The sequence below is a fragment of the Oncorhynchus kisutch genome, linkage group LG15, assembly GCF_002021735.2.
Source record: "Oncorhynchus kisutch isolate 150728-3 linkage group LG15, Okis_V2, whole genome shotgun sequence".
In the NCBI taxonomy this organism is placed as follows: Eukaryota; Metazoa; Chordata; class Actinopteri; order Salmoniformes; family Salmonidae; genus Oncorhynchus; species Oncorhynchus kisutch.
Genome location: NC_034188.2, coordinates 70,786,858 through 70,811,218, shown reverse-complemented (window position 1 = coordinate 70,811,218; position 24,361 = coordinate 70,786,858). Strand labels below are relative to the sequence as shown.

Genomic DNA, 24,361 nt, shown 5'->3' with positions numbered 1-24,361 from the left:
GTACTGAATGGTTTATTCTTCTAAATCAGGAAAGATTATTCCCTGTGTGACAAGTCAGATTTTACTGGTGCTGAAAATAACGTCAATTATTTACAGCTATTTAGTATGTATGTACTTCCCATATGTTAGTATCCTAGTTTAAGTGTAAGAAGACTTTATATCCCTCAGTCAGAGCTTGTGGTATAGACTATAAAATCATTTTTGTAAGGCTAGATATCTCACATAATAGCCTCTCCCTTTTATGCTCCCCTGAAAAGTCTGTACATTTCAAGCTGTCATTTGTGTCTGAGTTAAGTTTCATCGCCTAACTGTCAAAAGTCTTCTTCAGACCATTTTCTAACCCATTCTCTCTCTCTCGCTCATTTTACATTTAACATTTTAGTCATTTAGCAGACGCTCTTATCTAGAGCGACATACAGGAGCAATTAGGGTTAAGTAAGCTAGGGGCGGCAGGTAGCCAAGTGGTTAGAGCTTTGGGCCAGTAACCGAACGGTTGCTATATCGAATCCCTGGGTTGACAAGGTAAAAATATGTCGTTCTGCCCCTGAACAAGGCAGTTAACCCACTATTCCTAGGCCTTCATTGTAAATAAGAATTTGTTCTTAACTGACTTGCCTAGTTATATATATTAAGTGCCTTGCTCAAGGGCACATCACAGATTTTTCACTTAGTTGGCTCAGGGAATCGAGCCACCAGCATTTCTGATACTGACTCAACGTTCTGTCTATATGACTGTCTATATTTATGGGTAAAAAAAAAATCTAATTTCATCCAATTACTTCAAATCCCAAATTGAGACTATAAGATCAAGTTATTTGAGGATGACTTTAAACGTCTATATATTTATTATTTATGTGAAAGAGTTGACCAAACTATATGGTCTGAAGTGTTTCCGCTGGGTCATCGAAGCAAGTGAAATAGATAACCAACAAAAGTGAAATAAACAAAAAATGTACAGTACACGTCACAGTCACAAAAGATCCAAAAGAATTAAGACATTTCAAATGTAATATTATGTATATATACAGTGTTGTAATGATGTGCAAATAGTTAAAGTACAAAAGGGAAAAAATAAACATAAATATAGGTTGTATTTTCAATGGTATTTGGTCTTCACTAGTTGCCCTTTTCTTGTGGCAACAGGTCACAAATCTTGCTGCTTTGATTGCATACTGTGGTATTTCACATAATAGATATGGGAGCTTATCAAAATTGGATTTGTTTTCAAATTCTTGGTGGGTTTGTGTAATCTGAGGGAAATATGTGTGTCTAATATGGTCATACATTTGGCAGGAGGTTTGCAAGTGCAGCTCAGTTTCCACCTCATTTTGTGTGCAGTGAGCACACAGCCTGTCTTCTCTTGAGTGCCAGGTCTGCCTTCGGCAGCCTTTCTCAATAGCAAGGCTATGCTCACTGATTCTGTACATAGTAAAAGATTTCCTTAATTTTGGGTTAGTCACAGTGGTCAGGTAATATGCCACTGTGTACTCTCTGTTTGGGCCAAATAGCATTCTAGTTTGCTCTGTTTTTTTGAAAAATTCTTTCCAATGTGTTGTAAAGTCTTTCCAAAGTAATTCTATTTGAGTTTTCTCATAATTTGGTTGGGTCTAATTGTGTTGCTGTCCTGGGGCTCTGTAGGGTCTGTTTGTGTTTCTGAACAGAGCCCCAGGACCAGGTTCATCTCTCTCTAGGTGATGGCTTGTTATGGAAGGTTTGAGAATCGCTTCCTTTTAGGTGGTTGTAGAACTTAACGTCTCTTTTCTGGAATTTGATAATTAGCGGGCATCGGCCCAATTCTGCTCTGCATGCATTATTTGGTGTTCTACATTGTACACTGAGAATATGTTTCAGAATTCTGCATGTAGACTCTCAATTTGGTGTTTGTCCCATTTTGTGAATTCTTGGTTGGTGAGCGGACCCCAGACTTCACAACCATAAAGGGCAATGGTGAAAAACTGATTCAAGTATTTTTAGCCAGATCCTAATTGGTATGTTCCTTTTGATGGCATAGAAGGCCATTCTTTCCTTTTCTCTCAGATCGTTCACAGCTTTGTGGAAGTTATCTGTGGCGCTGATGTATGTTTCATTTTTTGTGTGCTCTAGGGCAATGGTGTCTAGATGGAATTTGTATTTGTGGTCTTGGCAACTGGGACTTTTTTGGAACACCATTATTTTTGTCCGACTGAGATTTACTGTCAGGGCCCAGGTCTGACAGAATCTGTGTAGAAGCTCTAGGTGCTGGTGTTGGCCCTCCTTGGTTGAGGACAGAAGCACCAGATCATCAGCAAACAGTACACATTTGACTTCAGATTCTAGTAGGGTGAGGCCAGGTGCTGCAGACTGTTCTAGTGCCCTTGCCATTTCATTGATATATATGTTGAATAGGGTGGGGCTTAAGCTGCATCCCTGTCTCACCCCCAGTCCCTGTGGAAAGAAATGCAGGCCCTCATGCCAAATGGAGTTGAAAGCTTTTTTGAAATCAACAAAGCATGAGAAGACTTTGCTTTTGTTTTGTTTGTTTATCAATTAGGGTGTGCAGGGTGAATACATGGTCTGTCATGCGATAATGTACAAGTCTGCTGTTAATGCAGAGGATTTTTCCAAGGTTCTGGTTGACACATATCCCACTGTAATTATTGGGGTCAAATTTGTCTCCACCTTTGTGTATTTTTTTATTTAACCTTTATTTAACTAGGCAAGTCAACAAATTCTTATTTACAATGATGGCCTAGGAACAGTGGGTTAACTGCCTTTTACAGGGTCCGAATGACAGATTTTTACCTTGTCAACTCAAGGATTTGATCTAGCAACCTTTTGGTTACTGGCTCAATGCTCTAATCACTAGGCTACCTGCCGCCCCAAATTGGGGTGATCATTCCTTTGTTAGATATACTGTATTGGGGAACATCCCAGAGGTGAGGATGATGGTAAAGAGTTTAAGTATGGCCAATTTGTGATCTGTTTATTTTATCATTTCATTTAGGATACTATCAACTCCACAGGCCTTTTTGGGTTGGAGGGTTTGTATTTTGTCCTGAAGTTTAGTCAATGTAATTGGAGAATCCAGTGGGTTCTGGTAGTCTTTAATAGTTTATTCTAAGATTTGTATTTGACCATGTATATGTTTTTTGCTGTTTGTTCTTTGTTATAGAGACAAAAAGATTGGAGAAGTGGTTTATCCATACATCTCCATTTGGATAGATAGCTCGTTGTGTTGTTGTCTTTGTTGTTGTTGAGTTTTCCAATTTTCCCAGAAGTTGTTCGATTCTATGGATTCTTCAATTACATTAAGCTGATTTCTGATGTGCTGTTCCTTTTTTTTCCATAGAGTATTTCTGTAATGTTTTAGTGATTCACCATAGTGAAGGCGTGTGCTCAGGTTTCCATGGTCTCTTATGTTATTGGTTGGATAGGTTTCTCAATTTCTTCCTTAGGTTTTTGCATTCTTCATCAAACCATTTGTCATTGTTGTTAATTTTCTTAGGTTGTCTGTTTAAAATCTTTAGATTTGGTAGGGAAGCTGAGAGGTCAAATATACTGTTTAGGTTTTCTACTAAGTTTACACGTTCACTATTAGAGTGAAACATTTTGTCCATGAAATTGTCTAGAAGGGATGGAATTAGTTGTTGCCTTGTTATTTTTTTGGTAGACTTCCACACTACTTTCCTTCCATCTATAGCATTTCTTAGTATTATTCAGTTCCTTTGGCTTTGATGCCTCATGATTGAGCATAGCTCTCTCTCAGTGAGTTATTGATGGAAATGTAACCAGATGCTTAGCATATGAATTAAAATCTCTCATAGTCACATGTAGGGAGAGAGAGAGAAAGGGAGATACCAGGTTGCGGGGATGTTGTGTGTGTGTGTGAGAGAGAGAGAGATGCCAGGGCTTGAGGATGTTGTGTGTTTGTCTCTTATCTGTTATTCTTCCCCGGGGACAACACATGTCATTGAAAGGGTGCCGCAGTCGAAATAGGCGCTCCCCAGACGCTCTGAGGCAGCTGTCACCGTGTTTTTATAGGATGGGGCCGGTCGCGGCCTTGTCCTGCCCGCACCTCCATTTTACAAGAGAAGTAACCCATATGCACGAGGAAGCGTGCTATTGATTCCAGATTTCAGACTGTAACAAAAAAATCAGCCGCTGCCCAAAAGTGTGTGTGTGTGTGTGTGTGTGTGTGTGTGTGTGTGTGTGTGTGTGTGTGTGTGCGTGCGTGCGACGAGCGTGTGACCGCGTGTGAGTGCGTGTGAGAGTGAGAGAAGTGAGATAGTGATGATGTAAGATTAGGTGTCATGAAGAAATGTAATCTCATAGGCTAGGAGAGAGTGAGAGAGGAGGCCTTTAGGATGATGGCTCCCTGTTGTGGTGTCACCCCATGACAATTGCGAATGGCATCACTTTCCCTCCCAATGTCTGAAAGTATCCAATCAGTCACAAAGCATTTAGTGTCAACACTTCACAAATAAAACTATTACAACTTCTTTACTATTAATACTATATTTATTAAGCTATCATTTTACAGATGTTAATTTGTGAAAGCAAGAATTCAAAAGATTCAAAGAGTATTCAACTTCCATTGAGCTTTAAAGACAGGTCTATGAAGGATGATTTAAAAACAATTGCAAAACTAAGAAATGTGATGGCCGGATATATGAAGTCACCATGAACCTAACTAAAAACTCATCAATAGTAAGAACATTTAGACATTCCTAAAAAAATTAGTTTTGGTCCTGTAAAACACATGAATAATTATCTTTACTAGGTCTACATAATGCATAATGTTTTCAATATGTCTACATAATGCATAGCCCCAACTACTTTGGAGTCTGCAAGCTTCTAGGTAAAGTTTTCTGCTCCACTTCTGGTAAGTGGATTGAAAGACCTTAATTAAATATCCTAAGGTGTTGAAGCAATCAGCAATTGTCACAATGATCTAGCAACCTCTAAACTGTTGAGCCTCTTCGTCTTTCACATCACCCATGCTCCACAAAAGATCAAAGAGAGTACAGCACTGCTGAGATGTATTGGTGGGCAACGTGGATTGAAATAGTGATTCAATTATGATAATGGAAAATAAATGATAACATGCATAAAAGGTAAGAAGAAGGCTGTGAGCAGCTGTCAAGAAAAACATTTCAAGTAAAAGCATATGATGAAAAAAGTTATAACAGCCACCAGGACATAGGCTATACCTCGGATTATTTCGAATTGTGAAACATAATTCCTGTTTTGGGTAAATACTGATTTCTAGCCCATGACAATTTAATTTCCCATAGGTAATTTACACATAATTGCGAATTTGTCTCTAAACTATAATCTAAAACGTTTTAATCCTGAACCACCACATTCGTCTTGGCACATTGGAGAGGCTGTCCATTCTAATAAAAAACATTCTGTCAATTTAAGTCTGAAATCAGACCTATGAATGATCTCGTCATTGATAATTGAATAACCTATTGTATGGCAAAAGTCAAGTCACTTCTGTAGCCTATATACTTTATGCTAAAATGTAGTCAAAATTAGATTTTCCCACTAAAAATAAAGAAAAAAGCTACAAAAGCATGCATTCCATCCCATTTTGTTATATCAATATAAGATAGACATGCTACTGTTTTTAAAACGAAGACTAGCTCTCTCTCGCCCACGGGGAGGATCCATGCAGGATCCGGAGAGAACGTTAAGATGCCCATATCTACCTTATCAAATGATTCTTCATGTCCATTCCCTCGCCGCAGACAATTGATAAGTGGATGATTGTGCTGTTTTTACCTCAACGGTCGTCGTCTTTCCCTCCACATACATTCACTAACATATAACCATTTCTGGGAATATTTGACAATTGGTTTCTTTAGTTCCCCATAAATAGTACAGAATGCACCGGCTTGGCTTTGAAGGGATTGCTAATGGTTACTTGCATGGCGCGCTGCTGATTGGCTTCTCCACTGCCTGACGTCACTAGCCTGTGAATAAGGCTGGCTCGTGTGTTTTCAGGAACATGCAGAGTACTAGAGACTGTACACGGAGATGTCACACGCATCCTACCATCACTAGCATAATTTACCAAAAGAGAGCTCGAGGGGACAGCCAACCAACAGAGCAGGAGGAAACCCACTTTTCCTTGAAATATTTTGGTGGTTAATTGTTTCGATTCTTATCGGGTGCTCAACAGTGGATAAGCGGTCATGTCAAAGAACATTGAATTATTTATAGGCACGCGCGTCTTGTTGTGTGACAGTATTGCCCCAAACCCATTTTGTTAGATGTGCGTCTTCAGCAGTGACTGGCACACATAGCTTTTTCGGCCAATGCTTCACTTTGACGACCACGGATGCTTGCTGATAGGCTATGGTGCTCGCAGTATAACCAATCTTCAGAGGTGGCTTGATCATTTTTGCCATTTGGTTGGCTTAATTTAAGCCGATGTGTGTTGGGTGTAAGGAAGAGGATCCAAAGGACTGATTTTCGAGGCGTCAAAGGCTTTGGCACTACCTCGCCCGGGAGGACGCATCCTGGCTAACGGTCGCCATCCCGAATTACATCCTGGCTAACGGTCTCCATCCTGTACTTGGATCCTATAAACCTCCATGCTGACCACTTCAGAGGAGCGAAGAAGAGGTAGGATAGCGACCAGGCTACCCATCGACTGTTTATATGAACACATTGATCCAGGACCTCCGAGCGAATAAGGAACCAAATATTACAAATACAAAACATCCAATGATCCGTGTGTGTTGTTGATTTGTTTTCTGCTCAAGTCAGAGTGTGAGTGAGACGACCACAACCTCAGGAGACTGAACAGACCACGGTTGCAGAGTGGGTGCAATTCCAAAGACGATGGTCCACTGTGCCGGGTGCGAGAGGCCTATACTGGACAGGTTTCTCCTCAATGTTCTGGACAGAGCGTGGCACGTCAAGTGCGTACAGTGCTGCGAGTGTAAATGCAATTTAACAGAGAAATGCTTTTCTCGAGAGGGGAAACTATACTGCAAAAACGACTTCTTTAGGTAAGCTTGACCGGTGGGAGCTTGCTCCCTTTCATTCGTCCTTTACTACAGGAATTCTTATTTCAGATGTACAGTCTTGGATAAACATTTGCCATGTTTCTGTTTAGTAAACAATACTATCCTAATGTTCCCAGTCAAATGCACAATTTTTCCCAAAAAGACTCATAAGGATATATTTCAAATACAAAAGATTTTCCATATAATTTATTATAGGCTAACAATGAACATATAAACTCAGTTATTTGTTTAGTGTAACAAAAACAACACAGATGTGAATTACTAACTAATGAACTAATAAACTCAAAAGTAGAGCCTATAGCTAATTTTAAAATAAATGACATACGATAATTACACATCATTCCTTCAAATTGTACTTTAGACAACTGTTAAGACAATACTTTCTGCCTTTTTCTATCAAAACATTTACCATTATCATTTTCTTATACAAAATGATAGGCATACTCAAGATTAAATACTTTCATTAAATGTATTATAGATAGCATTTATAATTACATGAACCACTCTAAATATCAGTTTTAAAAAAGTATAATATCGTTCAAATAGATAAATAATTCCTCCAGAATTTCTAATAAGTGCTAGGTGTGAAAGTGGATTTGGAGGTGGTGCTTCGGAAGCTTTGATTAGGACAGCCAGTAATTAAAGGCATGTTAATTTGTATTCTTATGCTAAAAGGTGGACAGCAACATTAAACGCGTGTGTACTCGTCCTCTGTATGGGGTATGAAAGAAATCACACGTTGTTTATAACGGCACAGAGGTGAAGAGGAGCGGCTAGAATCAATACTTCATCAGAATAGTGTGGAGGAAGTGTGTCTCGGCCCAGTGGCAAAACTATCGGCCCAGTGGCAAAACTATCTGCCCAGTGGCAAAACTATCGGCCCAGTGGCAAAACTATCTGCCCAGGCCCCTGTGTTTGCACGGTTCCAGTGAGAAGGACGCGATACGTGGATTTAAATAATAAACATTTTTAAAAGATCAAACAAGCAGACAATGCAATCACAGACCTGCAGTCAGTGTACACCATCTCAATACACATTCGTTTATGTTACAATCAACAAACATAGGATCATTACACATTAAGGTAATAACTTGTATATTGCAATCTATATTATGGTGTATAAGTCTTTATTTTCCCAAAACACTAGAGAACATTATTGCCTAATCGTGTTCAACATTTAGGCCTGTTGTTTTGTGCAATTACATTATGTATTCTTTGGTCATAATGATCAGCTAAATTGCGGAATGGACAACACAATATTTAAAAAAATCCAAATAGGTCTTAATAGGCTTAAAATGCAATTCTAGGAAATGATCTTATTTACACAAACATATATTTATAATGGAACAAATCATTTTGGATTGGGAAAAGTAAGACAAGTTTTCCGTTGACAATGAATGCAGAAATATAAAATAAGGACATGGCCTATTTACAGTCAACCATAATAATAAAGAACAGGACCACATATGGCAATTATGGAATCATTCTCATCGTGAAACATTGTAATTGGGAGCCAGCAGGCCTATTCATACACTTAGAAAAAAGGGTTCCAAAATGGTTTCTCGGCTGTCCCACAGGAGAACCCTTTCTGGTTCCAGGTAAAACCCTTTTTGGCTCCAGGTAGAACTCTTTTGGGTTCCATGTAGAACCGTTTGTGGAAAGGGTTCTACATTGAACCCAAAACGGTTCAACCTGTAACCTAGATTGAAGAAGGGAAGGTTCAGACAACGAAGTAATTCCATACGGAAGTGTCCTGAAATAAACAAATTAATGTGACCAGCTCCATTGATAACTACTAGCGCCGTTTCTAAATAGCAACGCTGGTCCGGTGAATTGCAAAGAGTTATGGGGTATTAGAATCATCTTGTCTTAACCTGTATATTTTAAACATAGCCTGCAACCGAAAGGGTTCTACGTGGAACCAAAAAGTGTTATTCAAAGGTTATCCTATAGGGACAACCGAATAACCTGTTTAGGCTCTAGATAACACCTTTTCTTAACAGTGTTGACCAAGCTCTGACCTCTATTTAAAAAATATGTATTTATTCACACTCTCAATATGCAATCGTTCTATATTAACATATATTGTTTGGTTTTGTGCATGAACACATTTTAATAATCATGCATTATTCCTGTGTCCCCTCGCAGGAGGTTCGGGACAAAGTGCGCGGGCTGTTCTCAGGGCATCTCGCCGAACGACTTGGTCCGGAGGGCAAGGAGCAAAGTGTTTCATCTCAACTGCTTCACCTGCATGATGTGTAACAAACAGCTGTCCACGGGAGAGGAGCTCTACATCATAGACGAAAACAAATTTGTCTGCAAAGAAGATTATCTAACCCATAGCAATGGGAAAGACACAAACCTTCTCTCAGGTAGGCCTGCCTATACGGGCAAATTGGCTTTATAATTTTTGGGCGCATGGATACTAAATTGTGATGGATGTGACGTGTTCCACCCATCGTTTGATGTTGAATGATCATGCATCAATTCAATGTTTTGATGAAGAAAATGGCCGTACTCTTGCATATATTGTAGGCCCGACGCCTAAATTATTTTATTTTATGGTAAAAACTGAAAAATGTATTTGCGCAATTGCATAGCCTATATTTTCACAAGATTGCTAGAGATTTATTTGTATTTGAGGTATATTTATGAGCCGAAATATCAAATTCTATTTGCATAGATGTTAATTATCGGCCTTTGGTTGTATGTCTATTGTAGACCCATAAGCCTATTGATTTTATTGTAGGCCCATTTTATGACATTTAATGAATTGGTCGCTGAAAAGTAACTGATGGACAAATAGTGTTCATAAAAATAATTGTAATCTGCATATGTTATTATTAGGCCTATAGTGCAATAAGCCAACATAAATGTCTAAAAAGGCAAAATAGGCCTACACAAACAGGGCAATATTAATCATTCACATTCCTCATTTCATTGAACTTATAGGGTTACACATGGACTGTGTGTCTAAGCTTTTCGTGTCCTTTTTCGTTTTTACAGTAACAGCATGTAGCGATCCAAGTTTATCACCAGATTCTCAAGACCAGTTACAGGACGATGTAAAGGACACTGAAATAGCCAATTTGTCGGACAAAGAAACGGGTAGTAATGAGAACGATGGCGAAAACCTTGGCGGTAAACGACGTGGACCGCGAACCACCATCAAGGCAAAGCAACTGGAGACCCTGAAAGCGGCCTTCGCTGCCACCCCCAAACCCACACGACACATCAGGGAGCAGCTCGCGCAGGAGACGGGGCTGAACATGAGAGTAATTCAGGTAATGGCAACGACAAAATGCACTATAATAACGTAAATATAATTCCTGATACAGCTCATGTCTTATTGTAATGAGAGTGGATGAGGACGGTATATTGCAGAGGGAACGGGCGGTTGTGAGAGGAGGGCAGTTGGGAGACCCTCACCTTGTGCGCTTTCAGGGTTACGCACTTATTAAAACGTGGGATATAGCAGCTTATATTTTATGGAACGTATCTCTCTGAGCGCCTGATCAACAAAAAAATGGCGGGGGCACGTGGAGTGGGGTTTTGGTTGGCAATTGTTTCTCCATGTTGGGCACGGTGTCAACAGTTCGCCACAAACAGTGAGGCTTCATCACAATCACTCCGCTCCTTTCTCATCTGCCTTCCCGCTTAAAGATGGGGTTGCCTAGAAATTGCATGGTCACATTGAATTGAACGAGCGAAAAATTGGCTGCCATCGAGGTTTATTTGGAAAGCGTAATTTATATGGGTATTTTTGATTCTTGGCGTGCAGGCTGGGTAAACACGCCAACTGGACTGAGACTGGTGAGAGCAATGGGAGTCTTGGCAACGCTGTGCAATCACGTTTTGCGACCACATTTAGCCATGCTGTGAACATTTTCAGTCAAGTGTAAACGCATAAATCTGTTTCAGGAGAATTAAAAATGCCTCCTTATCCCCCCAGTCTAGTCTAGGCTAAATCATTTGAAATAGGGTAAATCATTTGAAATAGGCATGCCTTATGTTGACATATAATAATAACAACAACAAACTCAATAATTATTCATAGTTTTAGTATCAATATTAGTGTTGTTGTCGTTGTTGCTGTCGTTATTATTATTATTGTTATTATTATTACCAGTGGTATTTATTTGACATGTTTAATTTGGACAAATTGCTCAACATAATTAAAAACAGTAGGCCTGGATGGCTTTTTTGTCTGGTGGCATTATTTGTGGCCTATTTTCAAGAGTTTAAAATTAAGCTACTAAAAATGAGGCTACTGAAGATGAACCCCTGATTTTAGATAGTTTAGTTGCTCTCTGTATCGTGTCACCTAAGTTAGAAAAATAAATCGTGTGTGCACACAAATACGCGCATCAACGCAGCTCCCATGATGGCGCTAGTGCTGCGGGGACGCAGAAAACTATTAACAAAAGATTGAACGGCATATCAAGTTTAAAAAAAAAAAGGTTTATGGAGATGAATAAAATGGCGAGGTTGGATATATAAGAGCGTCAGGGAAGAGCATAATTCGCACAAGTAATTCAAGGGTGGATATATAGATTACGAAATAATAACCTCGCGGAGCCGGTTAATAAATCGGTAACAACCCTCCTATTAAGAAATTAATTAGAGATTTTAAAGGTTCCCGCTGCTGCCCCCTCACTCGGGTTAAATGGAGGGTTAAAAGATCGTTACACCGAGGTTAGATCTGTGAGTCTGGAGTGACGATAATTAGTAGTAATCTTGTCCTTGCATAAGACTTCACTCCATCACGTAACCACGCACCGAACCTGACCATGCAGTGCAGCGCGCGCACGGGCACAAAAAGGGCACCCAGGTTATGAGTGGCCTAGCCCTAGGTGTTGCTTTGATGTTGATCACGGATCTATAAACAAAGCAATGATATTAAAACGGTAAAGGAGTAATAATTCTAAACAAACTGACACCATATATAATGCTTATATTGTTGGAATAGATCTGATATCAAAGTTAGGCTACTTTTGATATAGGCTACCAATCTATAATGATACTTCAACAAAAAAAAAGGTTTTCGATCTGTAGTGAAGTAGTGTTTGTTTTTATTTTACTATTTCGATTCTGCACATTTACATCATGTGTGTATTCAATGCTTTATCCTAATTAATATATTCAGATTTGTGGTCAAACGGCCATCTTTGGTGTGAGCCTCTCTTTGTCTCCAACTCTCCAGAAGTAATATGTGCACTTAAATTCTTCCAATCCATTTCATTTTCATTAACGTTGCTCTATGCTGACTTGTGTGCTCCGTAGGTATGGTTTCAGAACCGGCGGTCTAAAGAGCGACGCATGAAGCAATTGAGCGCCCTGGGCGCGAGACGGCACGCGTTCTTCCGGAGCCCGAGGAGAATGAGAACGCTAGTGGACCGGCTGGAACCCGGGGAATTAATTCCAAACGGTCCTTTCTCTTACTACGGAGGTAAGACGAGTGATGACACGGCTTGCGTGTCCCAGCGAGTTTATTGGTTTCACATGTTTTTCTGAAATGTCGAATAATTTTACGTGTCCATCATGTGCTGTTTCCATTTGTCGCGCTGCCCCAGGACGCCTTTGATGACTATCATGGCTTATCAGTTGAGCACAACACACATCATTGGAATATGACCTGCACGGAGAGGAGTGCTTTAAAATGTTTCGGTCTGGATCGACATTATCTAGAGATGGATTAGTTAGGATGCTGTGCCAAATCTTCACGTGTTAAAAAAAAGTGATTTACAATGGGAGATAATTAACCATTACGCACGATTATGCATGTGCCAAAACACCACAAAAAGGTCTGAAGTGATTCTAAATTGAGTTTGTTAAATTACAATGTTTAAATAACGTGTCTCTTTAAGTATTGTCTCAAATTATAAACTCCAATCATCTGACCCATGTGTCCAAACTAGAAAATAAAAATAAATCAAATAGTGCCAATGAAAAGAACAGTTACAGTAGTATGGATAATCAATCTTCATATGGTGTCCATGTAAGCCAAACAGCGCGCAATAACAATTAATACAAGATGCCTGAATGAGTCATTAAATATGAATGAATAATCACTAGTACACTATTAATATTGTACTCTGTATGTCAGGTATATTACGTCAACATTCAAACTGTATTAAGAGGGGAAGATGCTCATTACCAAATCCCCGCGGCCTTCTCTGGGATCCCTGTCTGGAACGGGTCTGTTAATAAGTAATACATCCATTTCATTTAGGTCAATGAGTTAGTTTGAGAGGGCTCCAAGCCATAGCGTTATCTCACTGACCGAATGTTCTTTACTTTTTCCCTGACAAGATGACATTCACATGCAAGAACTGTGCATTTGTAGGCCTACTCTTTCCCTAGGAAAGTACTTGAACATTTGGTTGTGACATGCATTTTGCATTTCTTTGAGGAATATTTAGAATGTTGATGCTTGGAGAGGGTATTTGCATTTGAGAAATGAACTCACATTAAATTGTGAAGAATTTAGAAAAATGATTCATATACAAAGTCAATCGAATATGTTTATCTTCTTTTCAAAGGATACTGATTTTGGGCAGTTCACAGATTTTTCACCTTGGCGATTGAACTAGCAACATTTCAATGTCCTCTGAATGTAATAATGTAGAATTCTCTTGATTTCAATTTTCCTATCATGTTTTGTGGATATCAATAGTGTATGGTGGACTCTGGTCCTTTGTGGTGTACAGTGGGCCTAATAGTATTCTGCAGAAATAAAGAAATGGATCTCAAAAGGTAAAATCTCTGATTAAATGGTCCCCATTTTAATTAATTATGCTGCTGCGTTGTTCTCCCCACCCAATTGCAGTTTTGATTTAAGTGTAACATGCTTTGACTAATGTGCCTCGGCGAGGGGTTCTCCTGATGCAACTTCAGGCTATGTATATTCAATGAATTCCTGAATATTTCTGAGATAATTTCTTCCCAGGCTAACCCCGATTTTTTGTCGATCTGCAGATTATCAGAGCGAGTACTACGGTCCAGGAGGGAACTACGACTTCTTTCCTCAGGGGCCTCCATCGTCGCAGGCACAGACCCCCATAGACCTCCCCTTCGTGCCCTCCTCAGGCCCCACAGGCACCCCTCTAGGTGGTATGGACCATCCCCTGCCCGGGCACCACCCCTCCAGTGAGGTGCAGCGCTATTCTGACATCATGTCCCACCACCCTGGGGACTCACCCAGTCCGGAGCCAGGCATCCCGGGGCCCATGCACAGCATCTCCTCTGAGGTGTACGGCCCCAGCCCACCCTTTACCTCACTATCCCTCAATGGCAGCGGATACGGCAACCACCTGTCCCATGCACCCTCGGAAATGAATGAGGGCACCGTCTGGTAGCTCTAAAGAACAGACTGTACCATCAAGAGATTCAATAGGGGAGGACAGGAGAGTGGGCATGGGTAAGGGCAGGGGTAGGGACACCAGTCAAATCATTTTTTTGTCAATCATATTTAATTCTTTCATTTCCCCATATGATATTTTTTGCAGGGAAAAAAAATATGGCGAAAAACAAAACGTGGACAATGTGGTTGTAAACATTTACCTTGGTATTGTGTTGATGTTTCGATTGCTTCTTTCTCTAAACCCGAAATAAAAAGATTGTCACACATAAAAGACTGTGTGTGACTGTTGACCCTGTGGGCCCTTGGCTGCCCCAGGCCCCTGCTCTCCATGGCTGTGACCCTTCCTGACTCCTGTCAGTGGCCTAGCACAGCGACGCCCCTCCAAACACATGCCACTGGGAAAACAACTATTCTGAAAACAAGTAATATGTCCCACATCCACAAAAACATCATTAGCTACTGTCAAAGACTCAACAGCTTGACAGAAAAAGAAGGACGGGTGGTTGGTCTGAACACTAACCTGCGCCGCTGGCATTAGAAGAAGGCTGAAAGGCGTCAGACTCTATTTATGGCACTAGACGTGTCCCTTGTATTTATTCAAAAGCTCCTCAGACCTCTTTGCCTCTCAAGGCTCTGCCATATTGACACTTAAACAACCTTTTCGACACTAAATATATTTCTGAAGGCCAGGGGAAATACATTTTTTTCTCCCCATCTGGACAGTTTCCTTTTTTTTGTTAAAAAATCAAACCACCAAATCTGAAGAAGTTGGCCTTCAAAAGGAAAACAAAAGGCAAAGTTATATTTAAATTGAACAGAACTTGAAATGTTGCTAAATGAAGTCTACCTTCTAAAAATATTATAATGGGGGTCTGAAAGGGACTAGAACAGTCAACTGTTTACGTAATATATTTAAATCAGGAGTTAAAAGTGTCAAACCATGTTTTAGAATCTCTTGATCCAGATAAAATGTTCCAAGCAACTAACCAAACTTTTGTATTGATTTTATTTATATTGTATGAAGACAAACACGTTTGCTGGGGTTGTGGTTCACTGTGCTAGTTTGTACAAGATGTTGTTTACAAAAACGAAAAAACATTTAAAAAAACACAAGTAGACAGTTACCAAATAAAAAATAGCACAAATACTGTAAAAGTGCTTTGCACCATCATCTGCGGAACATGTTGAGTTAAAAAATGCTAAGGAGTAATTTACTTCTTCATTTTTGTAGTCTGCTGAAAAACATTCAGAAAGTTGTTAATATAACATACTTAGACAGGTTTTATTTTTGTGGCTTCAAAGGAAATCCAAACCATTAAATGAATGGTCGAATATACAGCTAGCGGCTGCTACTTTCTTTAAATATCAAACCCTCATGGTATGTCTGTTATTGTTCTAATAAACCTAAGCTTATGTGACCTCCAGTGCATATTAGACCATTCACTGTATAAATACAACATGTTGAAAACAATTGTGAGTTTTTAATAAAACTAGAAAATATACAATTTGAATGATAACACATTTTCTTTGGACAGATCATCTCTTACCTTAGCTGCATTTGATATATTTAATATTTTAAAATGATAAAACTTAAGTGTGGGTTATTTCTCTTATATGTTCTTTTCAATTTAGTATGAGGGAACTGTTTATGTGTCTCTTTACTGAAGTCAATTGAACAGGTTTAGGATAATAAACGATTCAGTATAGTATTTACTAAATGCAAGCAGTTTGATCTGATTTGCACATCCCATACAGTGAATGGAAATGTCAACTGCTGTTTTTGCCACACACACACACACACACACACACACACACGCACACGCACACGCACACGCACACGCACACGTACGCGCACGCACACGCACACGCACATGCACACACACACACACACACACACACACACACACTCAGTAATAACCACATAACAACTGGATGCCGTGCTGACTAGCACTGTAATCACCCCATAACAGTAATGCCATGCAATGTGTTGCTATATATGGCGGTGCTCGTCACACACCAATCAGAAGGGACATTTTCTCCAGTATCACAGCAGAGCATGGAACATTGTGCTTGCAATTTTGTGTCTCTCTCTGTTTATAAGAACAATTCATATATGCATTACTGCAGAGATTCGAATAACAAGGAAATCTTGCTGCCTTGAGTTATCCCAGTAATATAAATGGTTGACAACGTTACAGCAGCCAACACAATGGGGACTTCTTCAGTAATTCCACAGAATTCATTGATAAATTATGCTGAAATCATTTATTTTCCCACAGTCCTGGCATTGGTTCTGACCTCTTGGAAATTATTCAATTTCTTGGGGTCATGGAAGAACTGTGATGATGAAGAAACTATGAATCTGGGTCTCTTGTAGTTTTAGTAATCCTACCTCATAGGAAGGGATACCTGGTCAGTTGCACAACTGAATGCATTAAACCGAAATGTGTCTTCCCAATTTTTACCCAACCCCTCTGAATCAGAGAGGTGCAGGGGGCTGCTTTAATCAACATTAACAGCACACGGGAAGCAGTTGTTGTTGGGGGTTAACTGCCTTGCTCAAGGGAGAACGGAAGATTTTTCTACCTTGACCGGCTCAGGGTTTCGAACCAGTGACCTTTCAGTTATTGGCCCAACACTAGGCTACCTGCTATTGTCAGGGGCTTCTAATCCTTATGTAGACCACATACAAACAAACAAACAAACAAACAAACAAACAAACAAACAAACAAACAAACATAAACAAACAGACATCAACAAACAATAAACAAAGTGAAACAAAATAAGTTAAAACATGTACTGGAAGTGAAACATTCTCATACTTCTGATTTATTTCAGTGTATAAAACATAATGACCAAAGGAATGAAATGCATTGAAATGATCTGGTGTTAAAATGATTCATAGGTGCGGGTGGCGTGGCGGTGGGTATAGGATTGTGGTCTGTATCCAGGGGAAGAGGCCTTTATCTCTAGGATCCTGTATGGCTGCCTGCTAGCCTGAACGCTGCCTGACTGCCTGCCGGCCTGCTAGCCCCCTGGCCTCTCCGAGGGCCCGGCCCCTGGACCATAATCCACCATGAATTAATCATGGTCCTAAGAGTTAACCAGGCCTGGGGGGCCGAGGGCTCGGGGCCTGTGTGTGTGTGTGTGTGTGTGTGTGTGTGTGTGTGTGTGTGGAGGATAGGACTCTCCTGAGCCCCAGGGCTTAGACCCAGCACTAACACTACGCACTGCCACCCACACTGGGGCCATGGCTCTTTAAATTCAAATATCCTATTGATTGTGCATTGGCTATTGGTTCAAACTGACCTTGTAGTCGAGTTAAAAATAAATGCAGCCTTAACTGCATTGAATGATTTTAAATGACGCTTTGAATTCCTGAACGAGTGGATTTGAATATACGTAGCTCACACTTTATTAAATGGGTCACTAGTCACTTTAATAAGGCCACTTTAGTAATGTTTACATATCATGCATTACTCATCTCATATGTATACACTGTATTTCATACCATCTATTGCATCTTAACCATGATGCTCGGTCATCGCTCATCCATATATGTATATGTACATATTCTTATTCCATTCCTTTACTTAGATTTGTGTGTATTAGGTAGTTGTTGTGGAATTGTTAGATTACATGTTAGATATTGCTGCACTGTTGGAACTAGAAGCACAAGCATTTCGCTACACTCGCAATAACATCTGCTAACCATGTGTATGTGACCAATAAAATGCGATTAGATTTGATTTGAGCCTCTGGAGCTTGGGTTAGGAAGGGAGGAAGCAGAGAGGCGGGTGGACATGATGGTTTACAGTAGTGCAGGGCCAGGATGGACCAACCAAAGACGATATGCCCCAGCAGACAGATGCCACGATAGTTCTGCACTGTAGCCAAACTGAGAGGTTTTTACAGCTCCGCTCCATATGAGTAGCATTTGGCTTGTGCTTTTAATGCAGAGGGGCTTGGCTGGAAGTGCACTCTCCTCTGAGTGGACTGGGTAAGCAAACACATGGCATGGCGCACGTCTTCATTTTCTGCCTCAAACAAATGACATGTCTAGGAATGGATTCTGAACCAAACCAGAATACTAATCAATGGAACAGGCCAGTAGAGCAGACTGATTTTCTTAGTTGTGTATACATATTGAGCTGCTGGGCCAGGGTGATGTCCAGCCATGCAGCTGCCTGGCAGGCTACTGCTGCTTTCTGCTGACTGGCAGGGCAGGCAAGCAGGCAGAGGGAGGGAGGGCGAGACCACTCTGCCTCGCTATCTGCTGCTTGTGGTCCTCAACTACAGATGTAGGATCTTAATTTGATCACTTTGTTGCAGGAAAAAAAAGACTGGCTTTGTGATTGACATAAATTCACCAAAAATAGACACTAACACATGGTTATATTAACAATATTTTTCACTTTTCATGTTTACTACTTTTGGCCAGCTAATTGCCTAACCACTGATCAAGCAACATTATGGATTAAATGTTAAAATCCGGTTACTGCAGAATTATTTTGCCGTGACAATATAGGTCAAATTAAGATCTTACATCTGTACTGAGCGCTAGCTAGCTGACTGCATTCATATGTACACAGTAACTGTAGTAACATCATTTGATAGACCTAATGAAGCCTGTACTGGATTCTGATGATCTTCTAAAGTCACATCTCTCACTCAAGGACCACTGATGTAGATAGAGCTAAGGCAACTATAATGCAACTTTTTTTCATGGATACCAGTAGACAAATACTCACCAGTACTCATGACATGTGAAAGGTAAAAGGATAGGGATAGCTGTCATCATCTACCAAGAAGACCTTTAATACTCGTGGTCAGGAAAGATGGACATTTAAAAGGAAGCACTGATGTGACCTGTAAAAGCTACAGCGTATAGCAACGATACATTGCTAGTAGATGCTTCTAAAAGTGGAGGATATAGTCATTGGTTTCACCCTGGGGTTGTCCTGATGGCACAGTATGTTAGCGTGGGGTTGTACTGATTAACACAGAGCATGGACTGTATCTGCACCATCTGACAGACTAGAAGAGAGATTCATTTGTCATTCAGCACTTGGAGAGCGACTGCTGTGTCGTAGCTAGGGGCAATGGTTCCCTCGATGAGTTGGTGGTTTCTTTGTACTGTGCCAGTAACATTTCCACTAATACAGTGACGTTCTACCCATTCAGTCATATTTGAGAACATCATATGAATGTAGGCCTACACAGAACAACACCCCCAGCAGTCTGGCAGATAACATACTGCAGATTTGATGGGATTGTGTTCATGAGAATTGCATTGTCTTTATTTTTTTATATATTTTTCCCAGTATGAGTAAATATTTCTTGAAATAAACACTGGTAAGTAATCTAAGTAGTCATATTTTTCATATTAATATTTCATATTATATAAAATATCCGCTCCAACATTATCAGAGTGTATTAATTGAAGCAGGTAAGCACAGCTACAGAATGCCCTTATCACCCAGTGACTGCTGGTAATGTGAGCTCCAGGTGTTTGTTGCCATGTTACTGTACAAAGGCACATGGCAGCACAGCGTGTTTAATTAAAGCAATCCCTGATTATCCAAAGAGGCAAATACCTGGATTAGAGAGAGATTTGCAACTCAAACCTGAGACATTGCTAATCAATTTAAAGCCATTAGACAATTAATTTACTTTTGTGAGTACTGCGGATATTGCATGGACTAATCTGGCCTGTAGTTGTCACTCTGTGTACTGATGAGTATTGAACACACGGTGTACAAGGTTGACTGGAATGGGTCTGAGCACTAAGCATGTATGCTGGATGGGAATAAACTACACCAACACTGTTTCCTGTTTGGTACCTGTATGTATGTGTGTGTGTGTGATTGAGTGTGTGTGTGTGTGTAGTTGTGTGTATGCATGTGTGCGTGCATGGAAACAAGAGGATGCTCATATAAACATGCTGAATAACAGCTTTCAGAACATTTAGGCTAAAAATAGAAAATGGTTTGTACATAATCCCTAACCAATAAATATGTTCTTTATTTTAGATATCTGAAAGCATCCACTTTGATTTGCTTCTGCAAGCGGAAACAGTTCTTCTTTGCTCAACACAGCAACACACTGTCCTTTACCTTAGAAAAATCTGACAGGATATTTCGCCCTTTTTTAAAAACATTCATTCCAATTAAAGCAGGCTTGTGCAGGTGCAGCCAAGCAGCTCTGTTATTCAATTCTATTAGAATGCATAAAGCACTGGCATGCAACCATGCAGTTAACAGGAATTAAAACCATAGGCAAGATGACGGATTACACAGAACATTGTGTGTGTGTGTGTGTGCGTGCGTGTGTGTGTGCGTTTGTGCGTGTGTGTGCCTGCGTATTGTGGCATGTATCACTGTTTGTCAGTATTTATGCTATGTGCAAATGAATAATACATAAAGTCAATATAGTCTAAACACAAAATATATCAGTAGGGGCATTCCTGTGGCATGTCTTTGAATGCACTTGTCATTTCACATCGTTCCTCAGCTACAGTCATGTGTGATGTATGTTAAAAGGATTTTAGAGGAGTAGAAGGAGCTGTATGATTCTACTCGTGCTGTAGTGGAGGCTGGTGGGAGGAGCTATAGGAGAACATGATCATTGTAATGGCTGGAATAGAATACATGGAACAGAGTCAAACGTGTGGTTTCCATAAGTTTGATACCGTTCCATTAATTCCATTCCTCCGATGCGCTATGTTTATGGGAATATGACAGTTGGCTGTCATTAATCATAGCAACTGTAGAATACCTGAATAGAAGATCCTTATGGTAATCTTTAATTTAAACATATTTTGTCATTTTTATTTATAGATACCGTGAAGAAGTGATTGAGATGGGGAGATTGAGGAGAGGGGTATAGAATGGAAAGTGGCGCAGTCAGAGTTTCAACATGCCAGTGTGTGGTTTGGGGGCAGCAGCATTACCTACCACTAGATCAGAACCCAGCACTCATTATGCTGTTATAATTGTATAGTTTGAGCATTTAAGATATAATCAACAATGTTATACTAGGCCCATATGTCTACAAGCACTAATACTGTATATAGGCCTCTGCAGATGGTTTGTAGACTGGCACTAAGTTGGATAACAACATGCGTGTGCAATGAGTGGGTGTGGCAACATTGGGTTCTACGGGCGTCTCTAGACTCTACATCTGTAAAATGAGACTGTCCTGACACACCCCTTCTCAGCTACAGCAGAACCTTTACAGAGTGGACTAGCCATGCAGTTAATTAGAAACAAAAGCTGGAAATAATTAATTAGACTTCAATTCCTCTCTTTTTTATACCACTCCTGCCAAACTTTATAATGGAAAAGATTGGCTTCCAGAATTACTGTACATAGAAAATAAATCATTAAAGTTCAAGTCAGGGGGAGGTCTGTAAGATGAATGGGAGCGATATTCCTCATCGTCGCTGTAGTCTTTCTGTGTGTGGTGGAGGGTCTGTAGGTGGTTTGGAGTCTTTTTGTGTGGTGGAGGGTCTGTTGGTGGTCTGGAGTCTTTCTGTGTGTGGTGGAGGATCTGTAGGTGGTTTGGAGCGTTTCTGTGTGTGGTGGAGGGTCTGTAGGTGGTCTGGAGTCTTTCTGTGTGTGGTGGAGGGTCTGTAGGTGGTTTGGAGTCTTTCTGTGTGTGGTGGTCTGTTGGTGGTCTGGAATCTTTCTGTGAGTGGTGGAGGGTCTGTAGGTGGTCTGGAGTCTTTATGTGTGTGGTGGAGGGTCTGTAGGTGGTTTGGAGTCTTTCTGTGTGTGGTGGTCTATCGGTGGTCTGGATTCTTTCTGTGTGTGGTGGAGGGTCTGTAGGTGGTTTGGAGTCTTTCTGTGTGTGGTGGAGGGTCTGTAGGTGGTCTGGAGTCTTTCTGTGTGTGGTGGAGGGTCTGTTGGTGGTCTGGAGTCTGTCTGTGTGTGGTGGAGGGTCTGTAGGTGGTCTGGAGTCTTTCTGTGTGTGGTGGAGGGTCTGTTGGTGGTCTGGAGTCTTTCTGTGTGTGGTGGAGGGTATGTAGGTGGTCTGGAGTCTTTCTGTGTGTGGTGGAGGGTCTGTAGGTGGTCTGGAGTCTTTCTGTGTGTGGTGGAATGTCTGTTGGTGGTCTGGAGTCTTTCTGTGTGTGTTGGAGGGTCTGTTGGTGGTCTGGAGTCTTTCTGTGTGTGGTGGAGGGTCTGTAGATGGTCTGGAGTCTTTCTGTGTGTGGTGGAGGGTCTGTATGTGGTCTGGAGTCTTTATGTGTGTGGTGGAGGGTCTGTTGGTGGTCTGGAGTCTTTCTGTGTGTGGTGGAGGGTCTGTAGGTGGTCTGGAGTCTTTCTGTGTGTGGTGGAGGGTCTGTTGGTGGTCTGGAGTCTTTCTGTGTGTGGTGGAGGGTATGTAGGTGGTCTGGAGTCTTTCTGTGTGTGGTGGAGGGTCTGTAGGTGGTCTGGAGTCTTTCTGTGTGTGGTGGAGGGTCTGTAGGTGGTTTGGAGTCTTTCTGTGTGTGGTGGAGGGTCTGTAGGTGGTTTGGAGCCTTTCTGTGTGTGGTGGAGGGTCTGTTGGTGGTCTGGAGTCTTTCTGTGTGTGGTGGAGGGTCTGTTGGTGGTCTGGAGTCTTTCTGTGTGTGGTGGAGTGTCTGTTGGTGGTCTGGAGTCTTTCTGTGTGTGGTGGAGGGTCTGTAGGTGGTCTGGAGTCTTTCTGTGTGTGGTGGATGGTCTGTAGGTGGTTTGGAGCCTTTCTGTGTGTGGTGGAGGGTCTGTAGGTGGTCTGGAGTCTTTCTGTGTGTGGTGGAGGGTATGTTGGTGGTCTGGAGTCTTTCTGTGTGTGGTGGAGGGTCTGTTGGTGGTCTGGAGTCTTTCTGTGTGTGGTGGAGGGTCTGTAGGTGGTCTGGAGTCTTTCTGTGTGTGGTGGAGGTTCTGTAGGTGGTCTGGAGTCTTTCTGTGTGTGGTGGAATGTCTGTTGGTGGTCTGGAGTCTTTCTGTGTGTGTTGGAGGATCTGTTGGTGGTCTGGAGTCTTTCTGTGTGTGGTGGAGGGTCTGTAGATGGTCTGGAGTCTTTCAGTGTGTGGTGGAGGGTCTGTATGTGGTCTGGAGTCTTTATGTGTGTGGTGGAGGGTCTGTTGGTGGTCTGGAGTCTTTCTGTGTGTGGTGGAGGGTCTGTAGGTGGTCTGGAGTCTTTCTGTGTGTGGTGGAGGGTCTGTTGGTTGTCTGGAGTCTTTCTGTGTGTGGTGGAGGGTATGTAGGTGGTCTGGAGTCTTTCTGTGTGTGGTGGAGGGTCTGTAGGTGGTCTGGAGTCTTTCTGTGTGTGGTGGAGGGTCTGTAGGTGGTTTGGAGTCTTTCTGTGTGTGGTGGAGGGTCTGTAGGTGGTCTGGAGTCTTTCTGTGTGTGGTGGAATGTCTGTTGGTGGTCTGGAGTCTTTCTGTGTGTGGTGGAGGATCTGTTGGTGGTCTGGAGTCTTTCTGTGTGTGGTGGAGGGTCTGTAGATGGTCTGGAGTCTTTATGTGTGTGGTGGAGGGTCTGTATGTGGTCTGGAGTCTTTATGTGTGTGGTGGAGGGTCTGTTGGTGGTCTGGAGTCTTTCAGTGTGTGGTGGAGGGTCTGTAGGTGGTCTGGAGTCTTGCTGTGTGTGGTGGAGGGTCTGTTGGTGGTCTGGAGTCTTTCTGTGTGTGGTGGAGGGTATGTAGGTGGTCTGGAGTCTTTCTGTGTGTGGTGGAGGGTCTGTAGGTGGTCTGGAGTCTTTCTGTGTGTGCTGGAGGGTCTGTAGGTGGTTTGGAGTCTTTCTGTGTGTGGTGGAGGGTCTGTTGGTGGTCTGGAGTCTTTCTGTGTGTGGTGGAGGGTCTGTTGGTGGTCTGGAGTCTTTCTGTGTGTGGTGGAGGGTCTGTAGGTGGTTTGGAGCCTTTCTGTGTGTGGTGGAGGGTCTGTTGGTGGTCTGGAGTCTTTCTGTGTGTGGTGGAGGGTCTGTTGGTGGTCTGGAGTCTTTCTGTGTGTGGTGGA

The 24,361-nt window shown here is 41.4% G+C and overlaps 1 protein-coding gene across 2 annotated transcripts; it reads left to right on the top strand.

Annotated features, from left to right (window-relative positions):
• The first annotated feature begins 5,990 nt into the window (after positions 1 to 5,990).
• On the top strand, positions 5,991 to 15,615 carry LOC109905811 (LIM/homeobox protein Lhx1). 2 transcript variants are annotated; one of them, XM_020503434.2, is made up of 6 exons: positions 5,993 to 6,612; positions 6,753 to 7,001; positions 9,168 to 9,391; positions 10,026 to 10,303; positions 12,303 to 12,468; positions 13,998 to 15,615. In XM_020503434.2, the coding sequence occupies exons 2-6, from the start codon at positions 6,832 to 6,834 to the stop codon at positions 14,375 to 14,377; spliced, it is 1,218 nt and encodes a 405-aa protein (XP_020359023.1). In that variant the 5' UTR covers positions 5,993 to 6,612; positions 6,753 to 6,831; the 3' UTR covers positions 14,378 to 15,615. The 2 variants fall into 2 exon arrangements, with proteins under 2 accessions (XP_020359022.1, XP_020359023.1); XM_020503433.2 differs by having other exon boundaries at positions 5,991 to 7,001.
• The last annotated feature ends 8,746 nt before the right edge of the window (positions 15,616 to 24,361 follow it).

Coding starts and splice junctions, on each gene's coding strand:
- LOC109905811 (XM_020503433.2), top strand. CDS start 6,832: ATGGTCCACTGTGCCGGGTGCGAGAGGCCTATACTGGACAGGTTTCTC. Junction 9,392..10,025: donor AGACACAAACCTTCTCTCAG/GTAGGCCTGCCT, acceptor TCGTTTTTACAG/TAACAGCATGTAGCGATCCA. Junction 10,304..12,302: donor TGAACATGAGAGTAATTCAG/GTAATGGCAACG, acceptor TGTGCTCCGTAG/GTATGGTTTCAGAACCGGCG.